Here is a 19,867-nt window from a genome sequence, read left to right as displayed (position 1 = left end):
AGGTAAATGTTATGTATGCGTTCTAGTGGAGATATGATCAACAAGTCTAGGCAATACATAAATAATGCCACTGGCTGACCGACTGGGAAGAAAAGAAAATCAATACAAGGGCACCACCTTCTTTTGCCCATTCCACTCACATGGTTGTCAACCCACCTAAGCCGCAACCCCTTGCCATGGTCCAAGTTCCACAACTTTTTCAGTACACTTCTACCTCTGAATTAGAGAGGACCAATCACAACACTACACTTATAAAATGGGTGGTGATTGGGCAGTTAATAATTAAACCCATTCCACTCTTCAGTGTCCTAGGAGTGCAAACCTTGGAAGACAAAGAGAAATAAATTCTAACAAAGTTAACGCAATGCAAAATACATGTAGCCTGAGGTGGGTTTGGCGATAGAAGGGATGTGGGCAAACAAATCTACAATTTGGAATGTTAAAAGAAAAATCACTACATTGCTGGCAGCAAAGTGGTACAGTGAGATTTGAAAAGGCCCCCCGATTTGTGTAACCACTTCCGCCACCCTAACACAGCCATGGTATTCACCCTCTTATGAGGTGGCCAAAAGTGAGTGAATTAGTGAGAGTGTATGGGTGTGTGTCATAACCTGGAAGAAAGAGCTATAAGAAGAGCTGCTGCTGTTTCAGCACATATATGTCTACTCAACTTACCTAACAGAAGTACATTACAAGCGATTAGAGTACGTCTTTGCCTTACCTCGGGTTTCATTGTAAGTATGATCTCGTGGTGGTGCCTGTTTTAGGAATTCAGGAGCAAGTGTGTTACTAGAACTTCGTATCCAATCAAAACCATCCGAAATGAAGCTTTCAAACCATCCACAGCTGTGCCTTTCAAAATCACATTTAGCAGCTGTTGACAAATTCCAAGAAATCACAAAATCAAACACCATAATTGGAAACAAAGAAACAGCAGTTGCTCTTGTGAAAAGAAAACAAGGTATATTTGGATCATCACATTCATTTGCAGTTAATCACCCAAACACCATTAAAGAAGCAACGCTAGCACATTTGTGTTAACCTACAATCTCGAAAAGTAAAAAAGAAGAGTGATCTTTGGAAGCAAAAAACACCATCATCAGTTCATACACATGGTTATGCTGTATCTTGAAAGTAATCACAGAGTGGAGGTGTCATTGAATCTTCTCTACAAAATGTGATTTGTGTGGTTCCCTCAGTCTCTGCAATCTAATGTTACACATCATTAAGGAACTGAAGATGCAAGAGTGGTTGGTGAGTTTGAATGTTTCTTTTGAGGTTTTGGCAACCATCCTCGAAAGTACTTTGAGAAATAGACGCTTCAAAGTCCATTGACAATTAGGTATTTGACAGGAGATTTAATCTTTCTTTGACCTTGGTGAAAAAGAGTTTGAAGCAGGAAATTAATTTGAATGTTTAGACACATTTCCGCTATAAATACTCTATTCAATTCAGTTTAAACACATGTCATAGGAAAGTTAACACAAATGGAATGAACATATAAAGAAAGGCCAGATGTATTTGTCGGATGCAGTAATGCGCAGTAGACTGTGCTCTTCAGCCTGTTGTCACCGCTACCGGGTGCTATTGCCTTAGGAAATATATTAGGCCAGCTCTACGTTAGTCCCTGAACATTTCTGTACGTTAGTCCCTGAACATTTCTTTTCTCACGCACTTTGGCCCGTATACATGGGCTTTCACACTAGTATATAAATAAACAAGGAACAAATATTGGCAACAAATGTAACATACAAAAATCAATAGCAGTGGTGGACACTGGAGACACTGACTAAAGCACAATCAAGAGAGTGTGAGCTGTGAAGCAAATCAGTTGGCTAAAATATAAAGTATACCATCCAAATGGGGCATACTCTGGTGTTCATTTAATGCTGGGGTCCAGGCAGGGGCTTCGGAGCATGGACGTGTTCTTATGTATTGTATTGGTATTTTGGGCAAAGCCAACTTTATGAATGCTATTACTTGGAGGAAGGTTTGGGGTGGAGGTTTATGGCACAATGGGACAGGCAGATTGGACATTTTCTTGCTTTGGTTTGGCCTTTATCCTCACATAAGGGGTAAGACCAAAATGATGTGTGCTCTTACATGGGGAGGATGCAGGCACGCGTGCAGTCAGCAAGTCAATCTTTTCTTATGGTGGCATTGCAGGTTTTACTGGTATTAAAGGTCAGGCCAACACAAGAATTATTACACATGTGCCCATTCACCATACACTTACACACGTGCACACAGCCAACCATACCTCATACACTCACTCCTTCACACACATTATATAATATTATATATATTTGCCGCTACAAGTCCACTCTCCTGGCCATCCCACTTGCCCAAACCCAAAAATCTACTTCTTAGCCCAACATTATACACAAGCATGCACACGTTCAGACACCATTCTCCCACTCATTTACATGTACACCAATTTATCATACACTCATATACATGCACACCCAACCACCCATCAACATACACTCACTCAACAAACACGCACACTGAGCCACCTATACATCCTATACTCACACACATTACATAATATACATGATAGGATATGATATGTTATAAGTCTTTTATAACACACATGTACAAGTGTTTTTAGGTACTACAGATATGTGCACCAACCATCCCCTCTCCCTACCACACTAACCCCCAAAATAAAATCCTTTGCACAGCATTAAACACAAGCACACACACATTCACACACACATTCACACACCATTCACTTCCTCATTTACATGAACACTCATTCACCATACTGACAAACATACCCAACCACCCATTCACCATAAACTCACTCATTCACACACATTACATAAAAAACATATAGACACACCCTTGCATGCACATACAGACAGTTACACACAAAAAAATGTTGTTTAATTTCCAGGGAAACTGTCGATCACACAGAGGGATTTAAAAGAATTATTACCTTTTTGAAGTCTGAGGGTGCCTCCATCCCCAATACATGGCCTGGGGGAATTATTGCTCACTAGGGACCACACTAAAGCCAGGGGCCTTTACCTGACTGAAAATTCCCCATAGTTTAGGGGCTTATTCCTTAATAAGATACCTTGCATCATTGTCTTATTTTCACTTTTAGACAGTGGCACAATATCATTATTAAAGAGTTTGCAGCTTTCATGTCAGTCCATAATGCTTCTCTTGTAGAGAGCTATAGGTTTGAGACACACATGCCTATAAATTAACATGTCTCAATACATTTATAATCATTGTTATTTATAGTTGGCACATTGACAATGCACATGCAAAAAGGTTCAGGTTGAGGAAAACCTATTAGAGTGCAATATCGTGGGAGCAGAGTGAAGGTTGTGCCACGGTCAGAGTTTACATTGTCTTAGTGAGGTCTGATACATATTAGATACTCACATTTAGCAACACAGAAAGTTCATCAAATGTATTAATGCTGTGGTTGCAGAGGTCATAGATATGGTCAGCATTATAGACCAGTGTTTAGTTTATGAATTGAAATGACGATGCGGTAATATTGAAATTTCGGAAGTATTGAAATAAGCGGAAGATGGAGTCAGCAAGGCAGTGTGGTAGAAGTGACGTTGGTGTATAACTTGGCATTTTGGATGTTAAGACTAGCACACAATCAACAGCAGAGAACACAGACCTTGATATGGAGCTACGGCTCAGGTAGTTCTGCTCCAAAAACAAACCCCCTTTCCCGTTCCCCAGGAGAGTATCCGAGGTCAGATGCACCCATGGTGCTCAGATTAGCACTAATTGCATCCAGCTGCAGGGCCTGAACGTGGTGGGATTGGAATGTTTGTTAGTAGAAGAGCAGGAGGAGATGCACCCTTTGAAAAATGAATTCATGGGAATAGGGCTCTGTGATGCCAAAGTCCAGGCAACAATTCAGAACAATTCAGAACACCACGGCCCTCCCCCCAGGCAGACACATAGACACACAACTTAAACAAAATCAAATAAATCCTCAAAATGTAGCCTTGAGAATGGTGCCCTGGTTACATCATTGCTGGGCACCTGGGATTGGGAGGAGATAGGGGGGGAGTCATGTCTGAAACGCCTTGTGATTCTGGATTTAGTACAAGGTCAGGGGTGAAACTCATGTGCGCCATGGTTTCTGGGTTAATGAGGATGCCTGTTCTGTAATCAAAGTAGAGTTGACCTCACTAAGTTACTTTGATCATGTCTGGAACAGGAGGGTGCACACCATGTGGTGGTCGCAAATGTATGAACCTATTGATAAGAACCCAGCGATCATATAAAAGGGTTTGACATTGACATGGTAGGGGATCAGCTGTCTAGGATAATGGGGGTAGCATAGATGTGGCCAATCGGTCAAGGGACTAAAGGAACTAAAAGGGAAATTAGCATCTTCTAAAGATGGTTGCAAATGAGGGTGGTGGGATTATGCTGTACTTATTAGTATGCATAGTGTTGTTCATTTGCGGTCAGGCCGCTATATAAGTTGTAACCCATTGGAAATCAGGGAGCTCCGTGTCATTTTGGTACTACAGAACCTTCTGAGACCCTTTTTGCATGTAACAAACATTGTTTTCCCTTGCAAATAGGTGCAGTGAATTTTTTCTCATTTGGATTTTTTTTATTCTCCAGTTTTTGGGCTGCCAACCTTTCAATATTGTTCATCATCTGTTAAGTGAAGTTGCTTTACAATTTAGTATTCTTTCATTTTGCAATTGTTTTATGATTTCACGGTTTTAATATTGCGCAATGGGTAATTTCCCATATATATGGTTAGCTTGTTAAAGCCTGTAGTCTGCATATAGAAAGATGGAAAGCTTTGCTGAGAAGCTGTCCATCTCTTATAATAAAAATGTTAATGAGTTCACAGTTCTCCATCACTTCTAAGAATGTTACTGATTCCTCATCCCTGCTCTTTTTAAGTCTAATGCATCACTGTGTTCTGTTATTATCTACATTAACGACACACATTGTCACTTGCACAGCTAATACATCTTGAAGAAATGTGCATTACCTGTATATCTTTGTCGCTACTTTGATAGCTGACATCTTCGCCTGTACAACCAGTATTTATGATATTGCTAATATATTATTTTTTGTGTTAGAGTACAATTTCAAAATGAGTTTATTTCTGACCTTGTAAACAGCGTGCAACAATTATACTGACATTAGACTAGTTACAGTTTACAAAATATTAAATAAATGACTACAACCAACACAATAAGGGACCATTGTGGTGGTTAGTAGAAGAAGACTATGGCTTCTTTTCACAGTCTTCAAATGATGTAGAGATCTATCTACAGTCGTCTTGGTTGGTGGTTCCTCTTCTTCACCTATCTCTATCCAGCCTGTATAGCCTCACCTGCTTTAAATAAGGAGGCAGAAACCACCACACAATTACTATTCAGAAGAGACCCTGCTCTTTGACCTTGTGGCTTACAAAGAGATTCCTCTTATGTGCTGAACACTCACAGATGAGCGAGCAATCCCTTTGCAATCCACAATGCATGGAGTGGGGTGAATGCTGACTGCCCCCGTCAGCATCAAGCGGAAGGATTGTTGCTCAGGTCACCACCATGCAGCCATTAGTACCCACACGGTGGCATGGTGATCTGCATTGTAAAGGCGGTTAGTTCACTAAATTGTGCTGATATCTCGGTCAGCAGGTTGCATCTTGAGATCTGCCCTGCTTGTAGCCGCCCCCCTCACCAAGCTCTTTCGCCCACCTCTGAGGACCTTGATGTTTTGCTGGATGTTTTCCTTCAGTCCAGCTCTGCATCAATGATTTAAATGTCAACTTGAATCCCATCAGTCTGCCATGTCATATGCTGCCATAACGTCCATCCCAATCGGTTCCAAGTTCCAAATTCATTCGTTTATACTGCTAGTCCATTTTAACAATCTGTGCATTGTGTTGGCTGCCTTAGTGCCACCTCCCCTATTACTCTGCAGCCCCCTCAATGAACACTGTTCGTTCTTGGGTTCTAATATCTATAACCTCACATACAATTTGATATCCTTTGAAATGTCTAATGCACCACTTCATTTACTGCAGTAGATTTGAGGGAAAATACAGAGTAGCTCTACAGCTTTAATTCATTGTAGAACTTTTTTTTATTAGTATGCCCTTTAGAAGAAACAGCAAAGATATAGCCCCTCCACTGCATCTGCATGTATGTACGCATGAAGGACTTGTATACGATTTCTGGCACCATTAGGAATGATGAGCAGAGTGGCTGCCCTGTTAATTTACACTCCTTGAGGAATGTTAATTATTAAGGAGTACAATACATATTACTTAAAGGGTAACCTATCTGTTAAATCAATGATCCTTCTGCCTCTGCTTTGAATGCTCATGTACGTGTATTTTATTAAGTTACAGATGCGCATAAGTTCTACTAAATCACATGAGATGCTGTTACATGCAACCACTGGCCTACCTTGCCCAGGGTAAATGCTACCTCACCAGGACGGATATGCGAACAAGCTACAAACCACTCAGCTGTCTTCTAGACTCTTGAATCCCATGCACTCGATATAGAACTTAACATCAAAAAATTACCACGAGAGTGCATGGATACGAACGAATCGCTACAACAACCTAGAGAACCACAGTCTGAAAGAATTTTTTTTACGGATAGTTCCAACGTATCATTACAACAAATTGCGCAAATGCCTATGGCAACACACTGCCTCCTTACCAACAGCATTGGAACACGCACATGTGTAAGACAAAGAAAGGAACCGGGTATGCAGTTCTATCCATTTGGCATCCTCTTACTGTCAACACAGACACCAACTTCGTCTTTTCCCTCTTACCCTTATGCATCTCAGCTGCCTTAGAATCCATTAAACACATATCTCTAATTAATAGGTTAGAACAAGCTGAACTGGGGATCAACATGGTACACTGACAGAATCGAAAACCACCTGGTTACCACCTTACAGCTCTCACTTCTACAAGGATGAAATCCTTCATGTTTGCTATTTAACATATACAGATACATGAAGCATTTTTGAGACATGGGCCTCCTTACGAGGTCGGCAGTAACACGGGAATGGGGATATGAAAGCTCACGCACAGTTGCTAACTGTGCTTCCATGTACATCATGCCAGCGGGGGCCTGTGTTCCCATCAGGACCAGGAGCACCGGTCCCGGCAGGCATACTTGTAGGCTAGATGTCCAGAAAGGATGCTGGTATGTTGCTACCAGCACCCTTATTACTGGACCTCCAGACTCATGGACTCATCTGCTGAAATTAAGTAGATGACGAATCATTTCAACCAACATCGACACAGGCAATACCCTCACCAATTGCCTCTCTCATGATCATAATCTTAAACTGAATTCAGAGAAGGTGGATGTGCTCATTGTTTCTCACCAAGTTTTACCACAAGTAGTGTCTTCTAGAAAACACACGATAAGGTACAAAGAGATAAGGGTGACAGCTTTATCTAAAATCAAGGTAAAACTGTGGAACTCCCTCCCAAGGAAGATCTGTCAAATCCATGAACAACTGAATTTAAGGAAAACCTTGAAGACTGTTTTTTTCTTTTTCTTGTAAACACACCTGACTAGCCATGGCACCATCCTGTCAATCTGCCACTGATGCACCCAATGGATGAGCACATTAAACCACCTCTGGGCACTCAACTCCTATACTCATTTGCACCAGGCCCTTACCTACCATACTGGGCCTACTTGGACATTCATGATCCCTCTCATCAGACTTAAAAAAATACAGCACATATATTTGATATGGGTATAATCAAGAGAGAATAAATTCCAAACAATGAGAAACGTACTGCCTCTCAATTGTATTTTTATCCAACACTAAAAGCCGAAATATGTCAAAACATGGGTGCATAATACTCACTCCAGCATTAGTACAAGCATCAAAGCTTTTATTTTATGCAGTACATGGAAAATAGAAAAAGGAAAGCACAGACAGTTACCGAGATTATAAGGAGCATTTTCCTCGAGTGACAACATAACCTGTACTGAAACGGATGCAGGGTATAAATTAATAATAATTAAACCGCAAAAAGCCTCTACGAATACCAAGGAAAATCCTTCACTTCTGGGTACACTAGACAAGTGGATTAGAAATCAAAATAGAAAACCTACTATTGTAGAGAGTTCTAGACATGCAGAGCCTAATATCCTTGAAAATGAAGAAAAATATAACAACACAAGAGAGGACACCGGACCCAACTCTCTACTCACACCATTTGCTACACAAAGGTAACACAATGAGAATCCCGCAAAAACAAAGACTAATATGTTAGATTTCTTGGAACAGATAACTGACAGCAAAAAAATCCCAGGAATGATAAAGATCATGGATACTTATGCTACTTCCCACAGCCCATTTCTTAAACACAGTAATACCTTAGAAGTTATCTGCCAGATCCCTCAACTTAGAGCAATCTCTACTAATGATTTGTCACTGGTGGAAATACCAAAAACTATGACGGAAGCCAATTGGGCTTGGCTCCACATTCCATCCCCATAATATTGGAATCACATATGCTTCATACCACCTGTTTTGCTGAATGGGGTTATGAATGTATTAAATATACAGAATCTATAAAACTGAACAAAAAACCCTTTCTGACTCGTGGGAATAGGGCCAAATTAAACTTAACAGATATGGACATATAAAAAATAGTAGCAAAACACAATTGAGCAAGGTCATGGAGATCTGACTGCTGAGCATCGAACAATTGAATCCTACGTTAGTCACCACGTGATTTGGTCGACACAGAATAGTGAAAAGAACTGTATACTGCAATTCAGATTTATTTTGAGTGCAGTGTGTGTCACAATACACTTAACTTTGAGGGGCATAAGATATTCAAAAATTAAAACATACACAGTATAATACCTGAATTAAATGAATCAAATGGTAAGTATTTGAAAAACCAGTTTCTTGTGTTTGTACATTCTCCAAAGCCTCCTTGGGAAGAAAGCTAGAGAACTTAGTGGAGTCATAATCAGATAATCAGCCCATTAGTGTGGGAACAATCAAGAGTTGAACAACAACATATATAACAAGTCAACACAACAGTGTTTGAGCCATTTTGTGATAAACTCGTTGAGCTACGATGGTGTTGGCCTTCATCAGGACAGGAGATTCTTAGGAGTGGAGTATTCTATCTGGTCGGATCCGTAGAGCTCAAGAGCTCATTAGCTCAAGGCATGTAAGTGTCTGTGTACACTTTAAGGAGATGGAGCAAAAAGAAGTTAACCCTATGAAAGCCACCACTTGGATTGGATATATAGCAACCCTATATAACTCTTTAAATGAAAATATAGACCATGAATATCCCAGAGTATCCAAAATCGTGAATAGAGACCTCATGTGTTTGTCTGAAGACATCAAGGGTTTGATAGTGAAGCTGATATTGGATATTCCCTGATGGAATCTCCAATATCATACTTAAAGCAGATGTATGGAGAACTGTGCTTCAAATACTCTTTAGCAATATACCTAAAACCACAAAGCTGGAAAGAATCAATTGCCATCCCTATCTTTAAGAAGGGAAACAAGCTAGACCCACAAAATTATCGACTCCTAGAGATGGTTGATGCCAGCTCTAAACTCATTGCTCAAATTATCCTGGCACACATTAACCAGTGGATAAAAAAAAGAAAATTCTCAAAAGTCAACAAGCGTGATTTAGAAAAGGCGTCAGCACTCTATTCAACCTTTGGACTTTATCCTATTTGATCAATGGGGCAAAACTAAACAAAGAGTGTCTGTTTTGTAGACTTTAATCTCGAAATAAACTAATAGAAAAAAAATTAGGATCTTTCATAAAAAGATTACAAAAATAAAAACTCTCAATTGGATGATGGAAAATGAACAGATCAACAGAGTAGATAGATATACTTACCTCGGTATCTATATCTTTGAAAAAGACAATGGGGATACATTTATGTCATCACCAAAACTTTTTTTTTAAAGTAACGCAATACAGCAATATATAAGAGCTCCTAAAAGTCTATAAGAATAGCACTATCTTGAGTATCCTCTATGGACTAGTGATATTTACAAACAAAGAGACTGCGTGTGCTGGACCTGCCAGAGGGGAAAATATGGTGACAAACTTGGGGCTTAACAAACTGGACACCCTTAGAAGGAATATGCTGCGAACTAGGCATTATGGCTCTCAGTGCACTTAAGAAAATAAATAGTGCATTTATTTTAATAATAATCAGAGAAGAAGGCAGTAATCTGAAAACAAATGTCAATTTTAACCACTCTACCCTAAATCTGCCTTAGGAAATTGGTTGAAAGAAGTTCTTGGCCCTCATTACGACCCTGGCGGAAATCGAAAAACGATGGCGGAAATGCAATACCGCCATCGAATAGCGCTCGGTGCGACTATGACCCGTCACCGCAAAGTACGATGCCATTAGCGACACCGTAGTGAACGCCAACGCTAACTGCACCAAGTACGCGCGCGCGCGCCATGCCAAACCGTAAATACCACCATGGCGCAAGGGTACGCGAATTCCGACCCTAGCGGACATGTACCTAACGCCATCAAGCACGGCGGAAAGTACCATTCCGCCATGGTGAGAAGTACGGCATCGCGAATCAACCGTAAACGGCCCCACTGAGTGCCTGTACACCACTCCCTGCCCACAAAGTACAACTCCCCGTAGGTGCAATGAAGTCACAATGCAACCAGTGAAATGTACAAGTCACCCATGCATGCCAACGAACAAAAGAATCACAAGAGGGGCCAATGGGAGCTGCAGGGCACAGATGGCACGAATACAGAAGCCATCCCAATGGACATGACCACAGTCCCCCACCAAGAAACGCACGCAAACACAGGCACCTGTGACCAGCAATATTCCGAAAATCACATCATTCCACCAGTCCACCTGGCTGACCGGCATCTGTTACACAAAACCCAATCCCCCGCCCCTGAGCATGACAACATTCAAACAGTCATATTGGCAGCCCCCATCCCTGACCTCACTGGGCTTCGTAGGCAAACGCGCCCAGCACAGTACCACGCAACTAAACTCCGAAGCTGGAACCCAATGCAGATCTCCTCACAATACATCGCTCCCCAAATAGGAATATGCCACATCACTTGCAAAGAAGAACGCTACACGGCCCATATCAGAATAGAAATTTAATGCACAACAAAATCACCAAGCCCATACAGCCATTAGGCCATGAACTCCAAAACACATTTCACCATTGTGGGCTGCATCCGCAAGAAATGACCAGCTACTACTTGTGTGACGCCCTGTTCCATCATGGTACACAGAGCCACATTCACGTACGAAAAGGCAACATGGAAGCGCACAGAACCGCAGGGCCGTCCCAATGGGGAGGCACTAGTCCAGCTGAAAGGCCGAAATGTTGCTCCGAGCCACTAGTACTGCGTAAGGGCATGTGGCCCATTGGCGATCGTCCCATAAGATCGTAATGCTGCTCCACTGATTAACACGAAGCAGCAGGTGTCGGGAGTAAAAGCCATCTGCAGGAGTGCATACAGATGGCAGTGGCAAAAGGGGAGGAGATACCTGTCAACCAAAAGAAAAGAAAAAGAACAGAATGCCCATGCATCCATTCACCATTCCCTCATCCCGGTATAAAAACGCCTGAATATTTACTCACATAACATTAGAAATATCCATTGAGTCTGTGTGTTATGCAGCCTGCAAAATCCACAGTGCCCCAGCCCGTAATTCCAGTGTTGTGAAGTAACATGTATTTGGGAACGTCCGGCCTCATCGCCCACGTCGCTATTGCGCATCCCAAACTATTCATATCAATCATTGCATCCTCGCCATGGCCCCTGTCTCAAGGACATTGAACAATAGAACGTTATATTTGCAGTCAGACCTGTGGGCATCTCCTCGCCGCTAGCTGAAAACCGAAAGCGCCGCCCTTCGAATTCCTCATTTGCAACATCACGTCGAAAAGGCATCTGTGGCCGTTTGAAATCACAAATTAATCCATCTAGTGCGGCTGTGTGTGAAAATGGCAACTGCCTTCACCCACAAATGGGACGCCCCGCCCGTCGGTGCAACTCGGTACAGTGATGCATGAGGGCCCACCGTTACTCGAGTACTACGTTCCACTGACCCTTCACAAGTCTGTTCGCGACTGCAAAGATTGTATGTGAAACAATGGGACCATAGCCGAATGTACATATCAACCAATGTTACACGGCCATCGGGTACAAATACATGATTGCAATAGCAAGATGCCATTACTCGAATTGCAGCGTTGTGTGCGGGACGTGCTCGGCCAAAGGGGAGAGCAGCTTGCACAGGTGGAATGAATCACCACAGGTGGAGGCCATACAGCCTGAAAACACATAAATTGCACACCCAGTCTCCTCCCACAACCACACCCACTCCGAAATGCTACCGGCAGGACTCGCGATGTTGGCCCTGGGGGACCTGATAGCACTGCAAGTACTCCAACTCCAAGAAGAAGACGAACACCAACTACAACCGGCCGCACGGAGGAGACGCAGGAGGAGGAGGAGGCCAAGGCAGGGCCAGCAAGGGCCGCCAGCACAGCCACTACCACCACGCAGGCAGCCCGCAATCCCACGCCTCCGAGCACATCCGTTCAACCTCACTGCTGAGCAGATCCACACCCTCTACCGTTTGGACCGGGACACCATAGCCGCCATTGTGGACATGACACAGGCTGACCTTGTCAGCATGATAGATAGCCCAACCGCCATCCCACCCCTACTGAAGGTGGTGTCTGTACTCCACTTCCTGGCCACAGGCACCTACCAGCACACAGTCGGACAGTTGCATGGCATTTCTCAGCCACTGTTCTCACGGACACTATTGCAAGAGCTCGATGCCCTCCTGCAGCACGCAGACGACTACATCTCTCTACCACGCTCGGAGCAGGAAATTACCAACACAAAAGTGGGATTCCATGCACTTGCCGGCATACCGGGTTGCATTGGTGCCATCGACTGCACCCATGTGGAATTGGTCGTCCCACATGCCATGGAGGCCCAGTACCGCAACCGAAAACAATTCCATTCCCTGAATGTACAAATGGTGTGTGACTCCAACAGGATCATTACACATTGTTGTGCCCGATTCCCTGGATCAACCCATGATTCTATGGTCTTGAGGAACTCTACAATACCACGCTACATGGAGCGACACGCAGGGAACAGATCCTGGCTACTCGGTGAGTCTCATTTCATGCATGATGATGTGGGGTATGTGATTCGGCAATGACCTGGCAGGAAGGGGGGGGGGTGCGTACGTAGCAATGGCATTCCACATCATACGTTTATCGTCCACATACAGGTGATGCTGGATATCCACTGAAGAGATGGCTCCTCACACCAGTCCGGAACCCACGGGACCAGCATGAGGAGGACTACAACCATGCCCACTCACGTACCCGTGTAGTCATTGAACAGGCATTCGGCCTACTGAAGACTCGTTTCCGCTGCCTCAGCAGGTCTGGCGGGGCACTCCTGTACCGCCATGAGAAGGTTGCAAAGATGGTCATGGCATGTGTCATGCTCCACAACATGTGCGTACGTAGAAATGTGCCCATGCCCCCTGACGCAGAACTGCAAGCACCTGAAGATGGTCATGATGAGGGTGGGGATGTGGCAGCACCTCAAGGAGTCTGCGAGGCACCGGAGGGCCGTGACATTCGTCAGCATCTCATTGATGCATGCTTCTAGCACTCACGCCTGGTGGCTGATACATGGACACGGTACTCGTGGCACTGTGTGTGTCTGGTACATGCACAATATGGACTGTACGCCTATGATGGCCTAGTACACAAAGATCATTGTCCACACATCTCATTGGTTGATCGTGCATTGTTTATGGCATATGTGATATCATGTTGAACACCCTATCGACCCGCCACCCAAGTGAGCCCAAAACACCCCCTCCACCCTCCTACCTCCCCCCCCGAACACCAGTGTCCAAAGATGCTCATCGTCAGTGGGCAGTCGCTATTGCAAGCCCCCTCTGCGGGTATCAGGGGCACCCCTGCCTGTGGAGCGCAGGTTCCTCCCAGATCTACGTTGGGGGCTGCCCTGGACGGAACTTGCAACGGATGATGTCTCTGCCTGCTCACGTCCATGCATGTCCCTAAGGGTTTGTGAGAGCTCAGTGAGCACACGGCGCACTGCGGCAAGTTCGGCACATACGGCTTTGGACGTCGCATGCAGTTCCCCCCTCAGGCTCTCGGTGCTTCTCTCCATTTGGACTCTCAGGCTCTCGGTGCTACTCTCCATTTGTACTCTCAGGCTCTCGGTGCTACTCTCCATTTGTACTCTCAGGCTCTCGGTGCTACTCTCCATTTGTGCCCTTAGTGTCTCTGTACTTCTCTCCATTTCTTCCCTAAGTGTCTCAGTTGATGTTTCTATGTCTGCCTTAGTGCCCCCACATTCATCGGCATGGTCCTTGAGGAGCGTGGCCAGTTGCTGCTGTTGCACGATTAACTGGTCGAGGGACTGTTGCCTCTGCTGGGCCATGGCCATTTGCGGTGGTGTCACAGAGGGGCTGGTGACCTCATGTTGCCTTGCCACAGGGCTTGTGGGGGATGGCCAGTCGTCGTCTTGTGGGTGCCCCTGCGTGGTATCCTCATGGTGTACGGGATGGGACAGACAGGGGGATTGGGACAGGTCATGGATGGATCTGACTTCGACATCCCCGTTTTCTGTGTCGGAGCATGCTGCCATCAATGGGGTGTCACCTATGGTGCTGCTGCCACCAGAGGCAGTGCCTTCTGTGGCATCCATTGGGGGGACCTGTGGTGGTGGTGTTGTGGGCATGCTGGCTGCTGGGGTGCCTGTTGATGTTCCCTCCTCTGTGCTGCCACCTGATTTGTGCTGCTGCCGTGTCTTGATCCGTGCAGCTGAGGTGGAGGGTCTTTGGCCGTTGGTCTTGGCCCTCTTTGCAGGCGTGCTGGTAGGGGTGTCCTGATGCTCGTCGTTTGGATCGGACCCTGTGGTGGAGTAAAGGAGGGCGAGGGTTATTAATGGGTCTGTGGGAATTGGAATGGCATTGTATCACATGCATTGGGGTGGTACCTGAGGGTGATTTGGGTCGGGGCCTTGGAGGTGCTTTCATTTGTGTGTGGAGTGAGGGTGCAGTTGTTTGGCAGCCTGCAGTTAGGGTGTGCCTGCTGCACATGTAGTGGGTGTTTTAGGGGTTTTTAATTATTTATGTATTTATTGTGAGTTTTAAAGTGCGCTATCAGGCCAATGTGTGTGGACGTTCTCCTGGACATGTGTTTCTGTTGCACTATGGGGACACATGGTACTTCACATGATTGGAAATTGTGGATTTAGCATTGTTTTATTTGGGCCACCTACCTGATTCTTCGGATGTCTGCACTCCTTTCTCCATCCCTCCGACTCCCTCTATGCTCCCCATTCCAATGGTGGAGGCACAGATTTCTTCCCAGGGGGTCAACTTGATGGGTGATTCAGGACCTCCCCCGGTGGCTGTGGCAATGTTGCGGTTGGCAGAAAGTATGCTACGGACGCGTATCCGCAGGTCGTCCCATCGCTTTCTGCATTGCTGTGGGTTGCGGGGTGCGGTCCCCACCGCACTTACACGCTGTGCCACCAGGGCCCATATGGCCTTCTTGTTCGCAAGTGCCGTCCTGGTCATTTGCGTGGAGAAGACGACGGCAGCATTCTCCTGGAGGGTCTCTGTTAGCACGGTGAGTTCCTCACGGGAGAAGTGGACCTGCCGCTTGCGGTCGCACGCTTTCTTCTCTACTTTTCCCATTTTTCTTGGTTTCGCTAGGGTGGATGACGGGTTGGGGTGTGTTTCAGGGTAGTGTTTTTAGTGGTTGTGTGGATTTTGTGGTTTTATAGGTGTACGGCGGGATGTTTCCCGTTCCGGGCCCATGTTCTTACTTCCGTTTCCGTATATTTACGGTCACCGTACTTTCCGGTTGGCGCTCACTGCGGTGTCCGCTAAGATGGGTGGCGGTATTGCACCTAGGGCGCCGTACGGCGGCGGTGTGGGCCGTTTTGGGGTCATTTCCGCCATCGCGGACTTTGCACTTCCGCCATGCCGTGGTGCTCGTGCCCGATGGGTCGGAATGGGCCGCACTTTGCTCCTTCGTGCAATGGCGGAAACGCTATTTACGCTGTGGCGGTCCGGTCAGTCACTTTCCGCCAGGGTCGTAATGAGGGCCCTTGAGTTTTAAGAAATGATTGATTATGATCTAATCGAGAATGATTATGATCTTGCGAGAATATTGGGATCGCAATTAAAGAAAGTAAAGAAAAAGCAAGGACATAGGATAGGGATAAGCATTTTAGAACCCTTTCAGCTAGAACACAGTTTAGAGGAGGAGCCAAATGCCTCTACCGGAAATCCTGCCTCTATTTTGCCTACATGTTGGAAGCTGGAAATTGCGACATGCACAATGCCAGTAATGGTGCCTATCTCACGAAGAATCCTCGAGACAAGGTATCCATCAAGAAGCCCTATATGATGTACCCACAGAGAAGTGACAGTCTCTTATGGGAGGTACTTGAAGAAGTGTGAAGCGATGAAGCTAAAAGACTGGTGATGTCACATGAAGCAGAGATGACGCACCAAAAAGAGATGCCAAGGAAGAAAGTACATAGACCTTATAGAATCTGATGGCGAGGTGAAGAGTCAAGTGACATTTCATGTGCAGAATAAACATTGCACATGCGAAGAGCATTGAAGAAATTGCAAATCGCTTCATAACTGTACAGATGCTGCAAAGCAAGTAGACTAAGTAATCATGAGGCTGGCTATACGCATAGACTGCAGGCAGTGATGCCAATATATATATGTGTTTAGAATCTGGATGTTCTACGTTGCATTTTAGCAAACCAGGACCCCATGAACAAAAAGGGCTGAAAATGTGGCGCAGCAGAGAAAGGCAGCGGAAGATGGAGGAAGGATCGAGAAGGTTTGTCTGGCCCAGTGTCAAGGGTTGAGGCAGCCAAGAAACTGGTTATCTATTCGAGAAGATACAATGAACGTGAGAAGCGAGGCAAGCGCCTGTTGAGGTGCAGTGAAAAAACACTATGAGTGCCACGTTTTATTCATTTAATAGTATTAAATACAAAAAAAGAGCTAAAACATGGTCTCCTGTCACATGGGGTAGATGGAAATAGACTTTAGGTACTCTTCATCGACACTGAAGATAAGAACGTGCTGACTATTCTCTTGCACAGTGATACTAAACAAGGGCGAGTTCAAAGACAATTCGAATGGCAGACAGCATGAGTGATGATGGATGATGGGCTAATTGGGTGGGAAGGCATGGTCAAGTCCACCCACAAGCACCTGGGTTACCCGCCTGCATGCTGCTAGCGAGAGGAATATTCCAGAAGGGTGCAAGCGTGCCAACCAATCATAGAGGGCCACATAGCAAAGGGCCCTATAGTTTGAGAGCCAATGAAACGGTGTTTGATGACAGTGATGATCACTTGCACTAGAGGTGGGCATAGTTGTACACCTGACAATAGAGTCCCAATTATAATCCTATCCCCCATAGAAAGTATATCTAGATGTTCCCCATAGACCAACCACGATCCCAGTTAGGTTTTTCTTATTTTTGCCACATAGTCTGACGTCAATGAAGATGAGTTTTTGCTATAAATGTGTGTTTTTTCATGTAAAACATTGAGAAACTAGACCGAACGTCCGTTGATGTCTGTGGTATTCCCTGTTTTAGATAATTGACATGAAAACAGTTATGTTTTGCCAACTTCCTGAGTCAGTCTTATTATTGGTGTAAGTGTAAATTCTGCATCATCATCCATCCAATAAATCGTTACCACCCTTAAAGCGCCAACGGGTTCAACTGTATACAAGATATGTATTCCAGTCTTTCCCCATCAATGATCCATTCCAATATCTACAAACCATTAGAGATGGAAAAACCAGACATTTTATTGTATGCTTATGCTTATGTTTACTCCCTACTTTAGCCAGAAGGGGAGCTTGGAAAAACCTTGCTTGGGATGACCGGATCTGCAGACTTTGTAAACTAGAGGTAGAAATGGACAGACACCTGTTAACAAAGTGCTCTAAGACCAGCTGTGCTTGCATCTTGAGAACCTACATACCAACCAAACCTTTCTGGGACTAGTTTGACCTTGAATTACTCGGTCTATTATACATAGGTGGAAATAGAGATATTGCTGAAAATTGGCTAGGAAGAAATAATTGCAAATATTTTTTTTATCTATTTTTAGACAACTGTTATAATGAATTAAGTATATGAAATCTGATTTTAATGAACTGCCTGAATTGTGATATATAAATTATTTAACAACATTTATTTTGAAATAACAACTTAACTATCTTATTATTAATGTGTATGAGAAATATTGTGAATCATTATGTGTAAACCACTAACTTATAGTGCTTAAGGTTCTTTGTAACTAAACACTTAAATACATTTCAAAAAATCTTTTATTTTAAAAGATACTGCTTAAACCAAACCAAGCTCATACATTATCAGCACCAGCCTGAGGGATTTAAATCTGGGATTAACTCAGAGGTGGGCCATAGACCATACCAGCAGCAGTATGTATAGCTTTAACAGGCACTGTAACATTACTATCACCATATAGTGAAAGTGAGTTCCACATACAACAACTAGGTAGAGTAAGGTATGCAATATATAGCTTTTAAAGCACATCAAAATACAATTTCCCAGATACGTACAATGGCAAAGGGTAATAGCAGGGAACATCAAAAACAAGGATACAAAAGTGCAGATGTAGAGTGGCAATTGGGAGAGAAGATTGGATCTACAGATTTGAAGTAATGATTTAGTAGGTTGCTGTGTGTAGATTGTTGGTGCGCAGCACATCAAATCGATGGATGAGATCAAAGTGTGGATTTGGATTGCGGATTTGGAATACATCCTGGGTGTGCCGATGTTTAGTGTGAATTGTGGGTGCACATTCTGTCTAAGGATATCTGGTGTGTGTTACAGGATAGATTCAGGGTGCAGCCTCGGAACTCAGAGTCCTAGGTGAGAACTATTCAATATGTTTGGAATTGGAGTACACACATAACAATATAAACATACAAAATGCTGAGAATATAAATAAACCAAGCAAATGCAATACTCTCCAAAGATGAGCAAACAGAAGAGGCGCATACAGTACCCGCAAAATAGCACAGGTAATACACTCAGAACACGCATGACAGCTAAACACAATAAGCTCAGAATAGACTTGACAAAGAAAATACACTCAGAATATGTATACATCAAAACATCACTCTCTGCATATGCATCCACACACACTCACCACGAGTTAAATGCCCCCACAAGCACTCACAGAAACCTTCTCAAATGCTCACACACAGCAACCCTGTGCACAACCCACACGCAATCATCCTGTACAACTCACAGATACCCCCCCACACACTCACCTATAATAAAACAAAAAACTCTTCATATTGGAATGTATACATATACGTAACATTCTTGGCCATAAAAATCCTCCAGATTTGTCATAAAATAGCTTGTGCAATGAATCCATCAATGTTGTCCCTTCTCCTTTAGGGGGAACCTCTTCCCATGAGGACAGAGAGGTGTAGCCATTACCCGTTAGTCCTCCTGGGGTGGTACTCAGAGGGAGGATCTCATGGGGAGGGATCCCCCCATGGGAGAAGGGACAACTCTTCAGGGAGAATGTGATATGGCCAAAATGCATCCCAACCTCTCTCATCCTCATTACTCTGGCACAGTACACTAATCCCCCACAATTCCATGTACTAGTGTACAGTAGATAGTCTAACACTTGAAAGAACCACAGAGTTGAGGAAGAGTCCTGCAAACCCAATAAGGAGTGACCAAACTTGTACTGGGATGAAGA

The 19,867-nt window shown here is 44.2% G+C and overlaps 1 protein-coding gene across 1 annotated transcript in view; it reads right to left on the bottom strand.

The window, feature by feature from the left end:
* Positions 1-19,867, bottom strand: part of MALRD1 (MAM and LDL receptor class A domain containing 1) — a 3,359,462-nt gene that overhangs the window by 2,703,484 nt on the left and 636,111 nt on the right. Inside the window, exon 17 of the mRNA XM_069646615.1 lies at positions 722-874. Coding sequence (XP_069502716.1) covers positions 722-874 — 153 coding nt within the window. The remainder of the gene's footprint in view (positions 1-721; positions 875-19,867) is intronic.

This window comes from Ambystoma mexicanum, chromosome 2q, assembly GCF_040938575.1.
Source record: "Ambystoma mexicanum isolate Mex_15411 chromosome 2q, UKY_AmexF1_1, whole genome shotgun sequence".
NCBI lineage: Eukaryota > Metazoa > Chordata > Amphibia > Caudata > Ambystomatidae > Ambystoma > Ambystoma mexicanum.
Note: the sequence above shows the minus strand (reverse complement) of the source record. Positions and strands in the feature narration are given on the sequence as shown.